Below are 14,639 nucleotides of genomic sequence, written 5' to 3' on the forward strand. Positions count from 1 at the left end.
TTAGTTGGCTTAACAAACATAATTTGTTATAACGTTGAAAGTAAGAGGAAATGTGTTTGAAATACGAAGTTTATTATCTTGTACAAACTTGACGTATATTATAACGAAAAAAGTAAAAAGAAACATGTATGAACTATCAACTATGGAGTTTAGTCAACTTTAATTACAGGCGTAACACATTTACAGCGTGTTCAAAGTAAGAAGAAATGTGCATGAATTACAGAGTTAGTAAGATGTAAAGTGTGTAAATTACAGAGTTTAGTAAGAAAAAAAAAAAAGGTCCATGATTTACATAGTTCTCAACTACATTGGTTGACAACTTTGCCGTGATAAACTTTTGGACAGTGATTACTAAAACTTAGAATCAAATTTTATTAACATTACTATCATCTTTAGACTTGCTCTGCTCCAAATAAAATCTAGGTGTGTTGAGGAGGTGGCATCTTGATGAGTTGATGACTAGTTTCCTTTGGGTGCTTCACAACATGCTTTATCCCCCTAAACTAGTTTCAAACCTTTTAACAGGAAGTCAAAAATCAGTGAAGTTGCAGAAAATTGTCATGATATTGACTTTATTCTAGTAGTTGACAAAATCTTACCCTTTTTTTTTTTTTTTTTGGTAATATGACAAAATCTTACTTAATATTGAATTACTTTTAATTAATTATGGGTTATTTTGAACAGAGGGAGATGAAGGCTTGAGGATAAAGTAAAGAAACTATTGATAATAAGGGCTTGTTCTGATTTACATAACTGAGTTGAATTGAACTAAACTGAGCTGAACTGAACTGTACTGCTGAAATGAAATGAATTGTTTATGAGAGAAAGAAATTAGGAACTGAACAGAATTGAACTAAACTAAACTGATTGGAGCTAAATTGAATTGAACTTAAGCTGATCTGAAAAGAATAGGCCCTAAAGTAGCTATATACTATGTCTTTCTCTAGTCTAATCAACTAATCATCATGTTTTATATTTCATTCATTTAATCTTGTTACATAATGCAACCATCTAATCCTCGATTCCTCGGCCTTCAAAGCCGGTATCTAGAAGCAAGATGCAAAGGAGAGCTATATAATTGAATCATGTAGAAAACCTAAGGATTATTAAGTAATAGAAATGTAGTATAGGATACAATATAATGTGTTCATATGGTATCTATTTTAGAAGGGATTGGCATCACTTTGAAGTCAATAATGTTGACTTGTTAAGTTGTTAAGTTGTTAAGTTGAGAAGCAAATTTTGTGGGTATTTGCTTATCTAGGATCTTGTGTATTGACTCCTAAATTGTTAACTTTTTTTTTTTGACGAGTCCTAAATTGTTAACTTGGAAAAACTGTTTCGTTTACTTAGAATTCTCCATGTAAAGACGTATAATTTGAAGTACTTGATACTCAGTATGATTTTGTGATTTATTGAAAAAGATTAGTTGTTACTAGAGGTGGTTATTGGGTAGGGTAGCCCAATGATATTAGGGTCAGGGCCAAACTTAAAGGGCTTTTTATGGACAAGGTCAAGATAGGGCCAAAATATTTTTCCACTTTAATTGATGAAGAAAATAGATAATGTAAAAATAATTACATAGATAGATTTATATTCATATATACTTAATAATGGTTTTGTCCAATATTTTTAACTAGTCTAAATCTCGTGCAATGCACGGTTGTTATTAATTTTTTAAAGAGTTATTATTGTATTGAATTTTATAAAAAAAAATTTACTCATAATATTAATTCAAAAGTAAATATAAAAAATATATTAGTTTGGTTTATATGGAGAGTTATTATTGTTAAGAATTTTAATTGGAAGAAAGAAATTTTTCATTATTATAAAATGATTTCCTACAGAATCTTCGTAAAAACGGAAAGTAAAATGGGCGGGAAAATTATTAATGACATTGTGACAAGTGTCATTTTAGGTTCGCTTTTAGTATAAACTAGTTCAAAACCCGTGCTATGCACGGTTTTGCAATAGTATTTCATTAATCGTTTAATAGAAACTGTACAAAATGAAATCATTATAACTACACAAAAAAAAAAAAAAAACATAAATAAAAAAAAGAAAAAAAATTACAATAAATATTGTGAATTTGTAGTATAATTAATGTATGTAAGATGAAAGGAGATAATAATAAAAAAAAAACTTTTTGATAATATCCTAAGTAGAGTATTTTATATTATTACGTACAGTACTAATTCAAATTACAAAATATAATGTTAAAACTTCTCCCTAACATATAGCAACAAACTTCTGTCAATGACAAATAACAAAAAAATAAATAAAGATAAATAAATAAATAAATAATTTGGCGGGAAAATTTTGTATAAGGTGGTGACACGTGTACTTAGGGGATAACTACGGGGATTACTTTAGTATAATAGTATAGATTAATTGATTGATATTTTGTAGGCCCGTCCATTATCGATCCGTTATTGACCAAACCCAATATTGACCCTATAAAATGTGACCCTCTTTGACCCGACCCTGACCCGACCCGCCCAATAACTAGGTCTAGTTGTTACTTATAAAAATATATTTTGTTATGATATTGGAAGCTTATTAGTTATGGGATTATATAAAGGATCTTTGAAAAGTATTTTTATCCTCATTAGATGTTGAGACTTTAAGCATAGGTGCAATGGCATAACCATATTCACATAAAATTTTGCAGAAAAATGGCATAACAAAGTTGACTGACTATATGGTTAACAGGTTAAGTCAAGTTAATTTCCCACGGTCATAACTCATGAGTCGATTTACTTATTTATCTACCTTTCCTAAGTATAAGATGGAAACATGCCTCCTTTGCTTTTGTGCTTTTTGACAATTGACTTTTCGTAATCTATCCGACTCTTTTTAACTAGTCAAAGTGAAGCATATGACTATATGAGTAATATAAAAGTCAAATTATACTTATAAATGGGGGTCAAAAATAAAAGATAAAGATTTTAAATAAGTTATGTAGTTATGTCTACAACTCATAGTTTTGATAAAGAGAATATTCTAAGTTTAGATTGAGTGATGCTCGGGATTCAAATATTAATCATCATCGATTCTTTAAAGCTAACAAATATTTTTTTTGAGGAAATAAAGCTAACAAATATTATCACCTTATTAAGTGTATTATATTTTTTTTTTTTGACAAGATTAAGTGTATTATATTATCCAAAAAAATAATAAAAAAATATGCTGCATTATTATCACCTTATTAAGCTTATTATAAAAAAAAAATTAAATTCTTTGCATTTATTTATAAATAGTGATCGAATTATATTTTGACTTGAATTTCTTATTTCTCTATAAATGCCATACAAACTTGAATAAGAGAGAGAAAAAAAGAGAAAAGGGGCAATCATATCATGACTAAGCTCTGTAAGTAAAATTTTAATTACCCAAATCATTTAATTGATTTTATTTTGTTGATTTTCATGATTTATACGCATCAATCTTTTATTATATTTGATGGGTTTTAGTTAATTGTTGAATGTAATTGTTCATCTTGTTTCCGAAGTTGTTGGATTTTGATTTGAATAAATAAGTTTGGTGGGTATGAATTTCGTTTGTTATTCTTCAAATTTTGGTTTTTTTCGTGATTTAATTGCAGTTCAGACGAAGCAATTTATAATTTTGGCAATAATTCATCTTATAAATATGATTTATTTTAAATTGTGTGAGATTCACATAAGTTGAATTGTAATATTTGCAGAAAGTTTTTCTGAACTTTGTATAATGGTGATTTATATAGTTATATAGAGAGTGAGGGATATCTCAACTGGTTAGAGCTTCTCTCCCGGTTTCAGATATCCTGGGATCGATTCTCACCCTTGCCCTTGTGGCTCTCTAAACACCAAAAATAGTTATATACAGAGAAGTTATGCATTACTTTGATTATGATCAGTTTGTTATCTAATCAGTGACTTGTTGAATGTCGAAAACTGAAATCATTCATGTTCTTGATAATGTAAATGTACCAACAAGATCAATGAAAGCATCAAAAACAAAACTTGTCTGATTTTCCTGATATTTTCTGTTTACTTACAAAAGATGTGATTTTTGTGAATTTTGTGAGTTGGCTAATGAATACAGGTTATTGTGGCTGATCCAAGACACTTAATGTATATGTTTATTATATGCAGGTGTTGTCCCTTTTACTCTTTTGCTACTCTTTGTAAGCTGTAGTGCTCGGCCTTTATATCAGCTTCCAAGCAAAGAACATAAACAGCCCTTGCAAACTTTTCGTCCGTATAACGTTGCACATCGAGGATCTAATGGAGAATTTCCTGAAGAAACTTCTGCTGCTTATCTGGTGTGTTTCAATTTTATATTCAAGGAGAATTTCATGTGTTTTTTTGCTGAGCTAGACTAGCTTAAATTCTAATGTGCTTTCTGTTTCACGGTATGATGTTGCATCCCTGGATTGTTCTGTTGAATTACTTTGTTAACAGTAGAATCTTGCATCTAGTATCTTAATCGATCTGTTATCGTGTCAGAGAAGATTACAACAGCAAAGTCAATGAAACAACTGGTGTCTGTTGTATAGCAACAGCATCTGTTTGTGTGTATTTTGAGTTCATATTTTGATTTGTGCTGTTATTGTGAACTTGAATTGAGGTGTAATTTATTTGCTGTGATATGATTGATAATATATTTTTTTGAATTTCATGTTATTCCGACCCAAGGTAATCTTGTATGAATTCGAAGTGTTATTAGGTTTAAGTTCTCATATCATAAAATATGGGTGTGTGATTGTTTAGTTTACCATGTAACAAGAAAAAAGTGGGGTTTAAAGGTTATTGTCATTGGCAGAGAGCTATAGAAGAAGGTGCAGATTTCATAGAAACAGACATCATAGCCACAAAGGATGGTGTGCTAATTTGTCATCATGATGTTAATCTTGATGTCACCACCGATATTGCTGACCACAAGGAGTTTGCTGATCGCAAAAGAACGTATGAAGTTGAGGGAGGCAACATCACTGGATTCTTCACTGGTATGATGTCTCTACCAGATTAGAGTCTTCTACCCATCTTACATTTTTTCTTTTTAATTTGCCAAAAATTGATATCAACTTGCTTGTGATTAATTGTCTTTCTAAAAGAGTATTTTTCCATGTTTAGTTGATTTCACATGGAAAGAACTACAAACTTTGAGAACAAAGCAAAGATATTCGTTCAGGGATCAGCAATATAATGGTAAGTACGATTCCTGGATTAGAGTTGTACTGAAAGCAACTGGTTTGTAAATTTAGAAGTTTTTCATTGTATGCCTTTGCATTACAGGAAAATTCCCTATCATTACTTTTGATGAGTACATATCTATTGCTCTTGATGCTCCTAGAGTTGTTGGGATATATCCAGAGATGAAAAGCCCCGTGTTTATCAATCAGCATGTAAGTAAATTTACTTGTATTGACTCTGCATTTTCTGCTGCCTCAAATATGTTTCCAACATGTTGACAAGCCTATCAGTCACGAATACTAGAACCTTACATATAATGGATGAACTGGAAAAACTTACCACCCAGGTCAGACACCTTTCTGTGTGTCAACTGGCCAAGCTAAAATAGCTAATATATAATGAATCAGCCAAGCAGTTACGGTCAAAATAGGTCCATAATATCTGTGGAGGTCTCTTTACATTTCAGATCCATCTTTGAAGTGGTTCACATGGTGATATATGTAGTTATGAAAACAACAGTCATATTTCTGACTGAAAGACTTTTAGTTGTATATCCATATGCATGTACAGCATCTAAATACACTTCAACTTAGTGCTAGGATGCTGCTTATTGTGTTGATGTAGAAATGGTTTTTATCTTCTTTTTTTCTTTCCCTCTTTGTTCATGTGTTGCTCGGATTCATCATTTCACTTCAAGTACTCATATCATATAAGTTAGCAGAGCTTGACACAAGCACATAGTTCTGTATTGCTATCTCTCTGCTTACATTGGTTTAATAAAATATCACATATGACTATATACAGTTAAACAAACGTAAGTTGCACGAGTAAATTATATTCCTATTCGTCTTTGGCATGCACTAAGAAAAAATCATCGGCAGGATTTCTGTAATGTTTTTGTTCATACAATAAAGAGTAACCATCTTCTTGAGTAATTTTGTTCTGCAGGTGAAGTGGCCTAATGGCAAGGTTTTTGAGGATGTCTTTGTGGAGACCCTGAAGAAGTATGGTTACAAAGGTTCATATTTGTCAAAAGATTGGCTAAAACAGCCATGTTTTATCCAATCATTTGCTCCAAGTTCGATTGTGCACGTATCAAATCAAACAGATCTACCCAAAATCTTCTTGATTGATGATGTAACTGTGTTAACTCAAGATACCAACCAGGTCATCTGCTACTGTCTTATTTCCAGATAACCATTAGTAATTTTCCATCATTTACCATTTCTTGTATTGGTTCTAATATAGCGAATTTGTGCAGACTTACTCGGAAATCACTTCAGATGCTTATTTAGACTTCATCAAATCATATGTTGTTGGTATTGGACCTTGGAAAGATACATTGGTTCCAGTGGTAAATAATTATATCCAAGCACCTTCGGATCTAGTTGCCAGAGCACACGCTCGTGACTTGCAGGTATCTACTCCAAAGACATGTTGAATCATTTATTGTTTGATTATAGATTAGTCTTTTAGAATAGACTGTAAACTAACTGGAACTAATTGTAAGTTGAGTTGAGTTGTTGGAAACATTAGCCTCACAATGAAACTATATAATCTAATTCCCCTCACAACGAAACTTTAAAGAACCTTAAATTGCTTCACTACAGATGGATAAGTAGAGAGTTTGAGTATTAAATTTACTACTCGCGATAGTATTAAGTTAGGAATTGTATTCTCCTTTGCAAAATAGTGAGTTTTTGTTCTTTGGAAGATAAATACACGTTTTGTATTAGAATTTGCCGTTTACTCTCTGCTATCACTTTGATTTGAAGGAATATTAACGAGTTGTTCACATGAAAACAGGTCCATCCATACACCTACAGGAACGAGAACCAATTTCTGCACTTCGACTTCCATCAAGATCCATACATTGAATATGATTTCTGGATAAACAAGATAGGAGTAGATGGCCTATTCACCGATTTCACTGGCAGCCTTCACAACTTCCAGGAATGGACCTCTCCTCTCTCCATTAGTGATAATATTGATGGCTACTCAGCATACTTGTTGCATAAGATTGCCAATATGTTGCAAAAGTATAAATGATTTTATTAAACCATCCATTCTTTTGATGTCGACAGTATACAATTAAAAAGATAGTTGTAATAGTTTCATAATGATAAATTCTTCCACTATTGAGTTTTCATCAAAAATTTGTGTTGTGTTTGCAAAAATTTAGTACTCCTTATATATAATAATAAAAAGGGGTAATAAATATTCAGTACTTCGGATATGATTTCTGTTCTATCTTGGGGTTTTGATACATTTGCTCAAATAATCAAATTTCCACCTATCTTCAAAGGATACCCTATTAAGGTAACATATTCGCAACAGTCGGTTGTGTACCATTTAATATATGTTGACACACACAAACACGCACGCACAGAGGAGTATATACGACAGAGATCCTGAACAAATTGTGCTAGCAACAGAATGAATGTGTACGTGATATTATTAGCGAGTGATCACATGGCAAGTTGTTAACAAAGTAACCCTAACCAAAATTTCAAAGAACAAACAAAAAGGAAATGATATGAAGTGGTATTTCTTCATTTATATCAAGGAGAACAATCCTAGTGTATGATGCATATATGGTCACCATTTATAACACTCCCGAGTTAAGATATCAGAAAAACCCAAAATAATACCCCTTTTTGTCTAAACAATTGAGAAATTTACTGACAGTTTCACTCAAGTTGTACTTCTCTCTTTGGTGGATCTAGCTCCAAGTAGTAGAAAGGCTCTGTTGGCTCCTCCCTGCATTAAAATTAAGTGTCATACTGTCATGAGAACAGCTCAATTTACTTGAAGTCTTTGTGATAGAAACAAGGTAACCACTTGAAGAACGTGATGGAACTATCTATAACGGAAGTAAACAAGAGAAAACTTACCCAGGTTTTGAGCGCATGCATCGATAGAAAAGCTTGAAAGGGCCTGGAACAGTCTTGAATGGATTTCCTTCAAAACAAGCCTACAACAATCAAAGAATGGTTAGTTAAACAGTGCCAGGGAAAATACATACTTCGTATCGCTCAAATTGAACTTCCCAACATAAAACATAATCACTTTAGGCAACATGAGGATCAGAAGATCTCCAGTATTCAGAGCTTCTCGAAATACACTGAAAAACTGTCAGAGTCTGTCATTCTAACTATTTCCTCCACTTAAATGTACCAAGGAATAGATAGAAGTTATCACTTGAGAAGTCAAGGGATATATAGCCAAGGGAGGTAGTTCTATCATGGAAGAGTAAGCAGACACCCACAACCTCAACAGTCTACCAAATCATCAGTTCACATATTTTTATGACACTGTTATTGAATTCATTTCCATATGCACTAAACTAGTAAATGCTTCAATTTATTACTTGGTATATAGCAACGACTTAGTTTTAGGAAGGAAAAAAACAGACAGTATTAGAAATGGAGCTCTCAAAACCAATATACTCTGCATGTTCACTCATCAGGAGTAAGGAGTAAGAGAATTTAAGAAACCACGCAAGCGCAACCAAAATTAAGTTAGGTAAGATAACTCAAGACAGCACAGTTTTGACAAATGAGTTAAAAATAATGGCGGCTCCACTTATGGCACTTACAAACCAAATCCAAAGTAATGCATGCAACCAGCTTAAGGGGTTTATACAGCTTTGCAAATTAGACTCACCAAACCAAATTAGGCTTACAGTAATATTTGCACTGTTAGATAAAGCTCCTATCATTATTTAAAAAATAAAAAAATTAAAAAAAAAAAAACTGTGCACCCAATATAAAACCAATGTATACTTCCAGTAATTTCAGCTCTCCTGGAATTAATTTTCAAGCATAACGAGTTCATAGCCCGTCAATTTTCAGTCTTTGGATCAGCAAATGTTTTTTAAACCTTAAGGAGCTACCTACCATGGATGCAGCTTGCTGAAAGGACACTATGGAGCTCAACTCCTAAATCTAAAGAAAAAAAATCTATCCTGTGTAATCTGGAAAAATTATTGGGATCACATTTTTAACGTCGCCAGCTATATCCAAATGAGCTTTCTATTAAAATCCACAAGAAAGCACATTCACATAATCACATTGCTACTCAGTACCTTATATTTCCATGATCATACCTTCGAATATCTACCAATTTCCATTTCCTTCCACTCATTAAACCTCCCCATATCAGCACAGCAACACCCATAACCACCAGCACACCCAAATATGCCATCCCATTTATCATTCATCAGTTTCACTCCCCACAAACAAAGAGATCGACACATCAGTTTTCGAGGGGCTAAGCACTTCCTAGCTACATAACGTAAGAACTTAGACAGCAAACATATGTGGAGAAGTATATAGAACAATGCCCACATAATTTAGGCTAGAAGTAAAACTATGGTTCGCCTCAAAATCAAAATTTCTTCAACATTTGATCAGGAAATTAGACAATAGTCAAATTAACTACTTGTATATTAATCTACTAACACTAGCACAATAAACCCAAAATCATTCTGAAATTCACTCCAAATTGACTAAATCAAATAAACCTTCTAAAAACAGAACCCTAATTTGTGATTCCACCTGCAATTTTACTTGGAATTCCAAGAATCTAGCATAATGAGAAGCTTGAATAGTCAAATAAACTACTTGTATATTGATTTACTAACCCTAGCACAATGAACCCAAAATCATTCTGAAATTGACTCCAAATTGACTAAATAAAATAAACAGAACCCTAATTTGTGATTCCATCCCAAGAATCTAGCAGAATGAGAAGGTAAATTACAAAGTTGTATTGATTCCATGATGAAAAGGGGTAATTTGCAAAAAAGAAAGCAAGATTTAGGGTTCTAGGAAAAGAGGGAAGAGAAAGAGAAAGACCTGAATTACATCTTCGGCTCGATCGTTGCAGCGGTGAGGCTTGGGTTGGCGGTGATCGCCCTCTGAAACGCCCCATGGACTCTCCCGCCGGCGCACCGGCGACGGTGATGATGGCGCCGGTGATTCAGTTGTGCTCATTGTAGTTTACTCTCCTTCTCAGACTTCGCAATGTCAACTTTTGAAATTGGAAATACAAATACAACTAGTAAGGAAAACGGGTAACAAATTACGGAGTACCGAGTGGCGGGTTAATAGAGGTGATCACGGTTAGCCCGACCCAACCCGGTCCGATTTTTTGGGCGGGTTTGGGAATACACTTTTTATGCATATTTAGTTGATTTTTTAGGCCCAACCCAAAAATCTCGCACGGCCCAAACATTTTGGGCGGGTTTGGGCACAAAAAATTCAGCCCGAAGCTTGGCCCAACCCGGCCCGACTTGAGAAGTGGCCATAATTTTTTAGCTTCGGCCCGGCCCGACCTGCCCAATGATCACCTCTAGGCGAGTACGGAGAAATATTTTATATTTACCGACTACCTAGTATTGGTCATTTCTCATGTTAGACAATACAGAGTATTGTAATAGGATTATAGGAGGAAATAAGGAGTTTAAGTTTATCGCCTAGATAAACATTGTAATTATATTCATTTAATGTCAATGAAGTAATTTAATTGCTTTGATGTTCGTGCAAAAATTATAAAAATAAAATAAAACATTTTATTCACTATGCAGACCTAGCATGTTTAAGGTAATGGGGCGAACTTAGTTTCTTTCAATATTCTTGATCGTTGGATTTATGCAATAACTAGAGTATAATTGTTGACAAGCACCCGCTCCTCATTTATTGTGATGTGTGCGATTCACAAACTTTAAAACACTAAAGAGAGGGGGGTTTAAGAGAAATTTGTAAGGAGCAACTGAATTGCATGTAATTCTTGATTGTAATCTTAATTTTGTTTATCATCAATACTATTCCATATTGTAATTAAAGTGAATTTTTTTTCCCGACTCTCCTATGTTTCCACATTAAACTCATCCCACCTGCCTACTTATCTTTTCATGCTCGGTTCTTGTCTGTGGTAGCTTGTTCATTGTTGTTTGTGGGTGTCAATCGTAGTTTAGTTTCTTCTCTTAGGTTATGCTTAGTTCACCTTATTTCAAGACCTTATTACTCATTTCATACTCGTTTAAACAAAAAGTTTTGATCACCTACTTTATCGTTTTATTTGTGGGTTATTAATTGTTAAATATCGTACTCCTTATTTTACTAAAGTAAATAAAACCTCCTAAAAAGTCCGTGCATCTAGGGCGTGTTCGGCAAAACATAGCTGTGAAGGTGACTGTTAGCTGTGAATGTAGCTGTTAGCTGTCAACAAGTTGTTAGCTGTGAAGGTAGATAATTTAGGTATAAGTGTTCGGTAAAGTGGCGGTTAACAAGCTGTTATATATAAAAATCAATATTTTATTTTTAAAACTATAGATCAAATTTTCAACAGCTACCTCAAAAGTTAGCTCTAACTTCAAAAGCTAATATTTCTAATTTTTAATAAAAGCTACCTACATCTAGGGATGGCAATCCAGTCCGGATCCGACCCTACTCTGCCCCGATCCGAGGTAAACAATTCGCTCCGAGTCCGAGAAAAAAGTAATGCGAGTTCGACTCCGTTAAAATAACCCGACTCCGAGTCGGAGAAGGGTCGGAGTCGGATCCTACAAAAAATCCGAGAAAAAAATCCGACTCCGACAAATTTCCGACTCTCACGGATTATCCGACTTCGACTCCAATAGATAGTGGATTTTTTTGTGGGTCATGGTGGCATTGGAGGTGGGTTGTAAGGCCCATATAGCCCAATTTCTCAAATTATATTGATTAACGAGAAAAATCTTAGAGTCCGGTCGGATCGGAGTCGGAGGTCGGATATTGAAGTCGGAGTCAGATGTCGAATGTCGGAGTCGGAGTCGGATTTAACCTCCGACTTCCTGTCAGGTCAGAGTCGGATTTATCATAATCCGCTCCGAGTCCGACCCGTTGCCATCCCTACCTACACATGTACTCCTTTGTCAAACACTCACATTTTTTATTAGTAGTGGTTTGACCAAGTCAAAACACTAAAAGCTACTCAAAAGCTAACGTCGAACACGCCCTTAAACTAAGGGAATATATTTTTCTAAATAATTAGCGTACACATAAAAATTAAAGTTTGATAATATCAGACAATCAAATCTAATCAAATGAGAAAAATAAGTTCATTCTACTCACTTAATTTTTACTTATTTACTCCGTAAAACTTATCTTACCTTATTTATTTTGACTTACTTCTTTTTATGACAAAAAATTTATATATCCAAATAGAAGTGCAATCTGAGAGCAATCTAAAGCAAGAAAACACAACACAATGTAGGAAAAAAAAAAAGGAAACCATAACAAAACAATCAAAATGACCAGAATAGGAAACGGAGTTGATGAGCACGAAGAGGCAATCAATGAACTAGAGCAACCTAAAGACGAGGAACCTTACAAATCCAACAAGAATCAAAATGGAACAGAATATCTCCTATAGCCCCAAACAACCAAACACAAGAAATATCATCCGAACACGAATGACATAGCATGGAAACAAGAACTATGTTGTCCGTATAGAGTAGAGGACTCAAAAAAACCTTTTTTGTCTAGTAGCCTGAAGAGCCCATAAGCAAGCTTGTAATTCCAACTATAAAGCTGACGGAGTCCGACAGGCTCGGGCACACCCACCCAAAATAGTAGGGGAAAGCTCCTCTTTGAAAATCCAATCTGTCCCTGAGTGTCTAATCACGATGACTATTCTAAGCACCATCAAAGACTATACAATAATATGCAATGTTGGAATACGCGCTATGTAAACACTCAAATATAACAGGAGGAGGACACGGAAGCTGACGTCGCCGGAAGGATGAAATAGAGAAAGAAAGCATAACAACCTCCTAACTACGTGAAACCCATTCTACAGATATGTGAAGAAATGAAGCAAATGCCCAGACCGCCTATTTGTTTACGAGTAAGCCAAATAACCCACAAGAGAGATACCAAAATGGCTAGACTACGACAATTCCAAGACTTCCCATAACCAAAAACCAGCTCTGTGAACCAGTGAGTAAATGAGTGTACACTTAAAGAAGTACTCTGGAGCCCCAAGGGACTAGTGATCAAGAGATGAGAAACAAACTAATGAACAATCCCGAAATAAATGCGAAGTTGTTTCCAAGTGATTATGACAAAGAACACAGACGGGGTTAACAAGAAGACCCCGATAATGCAAAGTAGCAGAAAAGAGGTAAAGCATCATGAAGCAATTTGCAACAAAACATCCTCAATTTGGACATAATTGGCATTCCCCAAAAGACATCGAGGGAGTACTCCCTCCCTATTCCTCCGTATTTTGTTACTTGCTCCACTTTCCTTTTATGGTCGCATTTTATTACTTCCTTTAATTCTTTTTAAGAAACTTCTAACAATATTATCAATAAGTCTTGTATAAGGCAGATTTACACCCGTCTTACAATAAATTAATGTACACCAATCTTTTTTGAAGAATGTGTGTAATAATATACTATCTCCGTTTCATATTTTTTGCAACTTTTCAAAATTTTCCATTTTTAGTAAAGTTTTTAAAATGATACTCGTATTATTAAACATTCTTACTAAAATTTTCATAAACTCAAATAGTTACTTAAAACAAAACTTAATAAAATACTAATTTAACTTAATTAATTAAATTAATTCCCCCAATTAACCAATTCAATTCACCAAACAAGCAACATTCAACCCTCATCAAATTTTTCCAGAATTCAAACCCAATTCTTGAAGTTCTTCTTCTTCAATTCCTTAGTTTCTTTCTTTATCCTTCAATATGACTTTCTTCTCTTTCCACGAAGACAATCAACCAGTTATTTATGAACGAATTCTTAAATGTTTGCGTTATATGGTGGTGGTTGAACTGCCATTTACGAACGAATGGCAAGGTAAGTCGATGGGTTTTTCGATGAGGTGGTCGGTGTGTATGTAGTTTTAGAGGGTTTGGTAAGTGGGTTGGGTTCAATTTGTGTGGGGTTTTACGGAGTGGTTGTGGGGGTAGTTTTAGGTTTGGGTGGCCTGGTTGCGTCGGGTGGATAATTCCGATGGTTTTGGGGTTGGTGTGTGTGGTGGCTATAAGCCTACGAGATGAGTGCGTGTGTGGTGTTTGGGCGGTGCTTGTAAGCTAAGGCTGATGTTAGTGTCTTGTACTATGGTGGTGCTGCGAAGTAGTGGTGTGTCAAGGTGGTGGCTTGTGTAGCAGGTGTTATGGAGGGTGGTGGTGACCTGTGTGGTGGTTGGGCGCTGCTTGTTAATCTATCCCCATTTTCTCTCTCCTTCCTTAATCACATACCCCTCTCTTTTCTTAATCTCTATTTCTCATTTTTTGCCTAGAGTCCGTAACTCTGAAGTTGCAAAAAATGTGAAACAAAGGTAGTACTATTTTCCTCCTCATTAATGGTCCCCGCGTATCATATTTTAATATTTTTTTATATTTTATCTCCTTCTCACAATTTTTATTGAAGCCCCTTCCCACTTATATATACTCACTCTT

General features: G+C 34.3%; 2 protein-coding genes across 2 annotated transcripts; one reads left to right on the forward strand and one right to left on the reverse strand.

The window, feature by feature from the left end:
- Positions 1–3,238: 3,238 nt before the first annotated feature.
- LOC145597881 (glycerophosphodiester phosphodiesterase GDPD6-like) lies at positions 3,239–7,374 on the forward strand. The gene is made up of 8 exons (XM_081654151.1): positions 3,239–3,372; positions 4,137–4,306; positions 4,807–4,990; positions 5,118–5,192; positions 5,280–5,389; positions 6,126–6,344; positions 6,439–6,594; positions 6,984–7,374. The coding sequence occupies exons 1-8, from the start codon at positions 3,360–3,362 to the stop codon at positions 7,224–7,226; spliced, it is 1,170 nt and encodes a 389-aa protein (XP_081510277.1). The 5' UTR covers positions 3,239–3,359; the 3' UTR covers positions 7,227–7,374.
- Positions 7,375–7,603: 229 nt separating this feature from the next.
- LOC145598796 (uncharacterized) lies at positions 7,604–10,236 on the reverse strand. Its single transcript, XM_081655185.1, has 3 exons — positions 10,037–10,236; positions 8,072–8,151; positions 7,604–7,937 (listed from the first exon to the last, which is right to left on the reverse strand). Exons 1-3 carry the CDS (start codon positions 10,172–10,174, stop codon positions 7,868–7,870), a joined length of 288 nt encoding a protein of 95 aa, XP_081511311.1. The 5' UTR covers positions 10,175–10,236; the 3' UTR covers positions 7,604–7,867.
- Positions 10,237–14,639: the final 4,403 nt, after the last annotated feature.

This window comes from Chenopodium album, chromosome 20, assembly GCF_948465745.1.
Source record: "Chenopodium album chromosome 20, dcCheAlbu1.1, whole genome shotgun sequence".
Classification (NCBI taxonomy): domain Eukaryota; kingdom Viridiplantae; phylum Streptophyta; class Magnoliopsida; order Caryophyllales; family Amaranthaceae; genus Chenopodium; species Chenopodium album.

What these genes read in the sequence shown, in the direction of transcription:
- LOC145598796 (XM_081655185.1), bottom strand. Translation starts at nt 10,174, where the DNA reads ATGAGCACAACTGAATCACCGGCGCCATCATCACCGTCGCCGGTGCGC. An exon ending in GAGCCGAAGATGTAATTCAG is followed by an intron (nt 8,152 to 10,036) that starts GTCTTTCTCTTT and finishes TGATTGTTGTAG; the next exon opens with GCTTGTTTTGAAGGAAATCC. An exon ending in TGCATGCGCTCAAAACCTGG is followed by an intron (nt 7,938 to 8,071) that starts GTAAGTTTTCTC and finishes ATTTTAATGCAG; the next exon opens with GGAGGAGCCAACAGAGCCTT.
- LOC145597881 (XM_081654151.1), top strand. An exon ending in CCGTGTTTATCAATCAGCAT is followed by an intron (nt 5,390 to 6,125) that starts GTAAGTAAATTT and finishes TTTGTTCTGCAG; the next exon opens with GTGAAGTGGCCTAATGGCAA. An exon ending in TAACTCAAGATACCAACCAG is followed by an intron (nt 6,345 to 6,438) that starts GTCATCTGCTAC and finishes GAATTTGTGCAG; the next exon opens with ACTTACTCGGAAATCACTTC.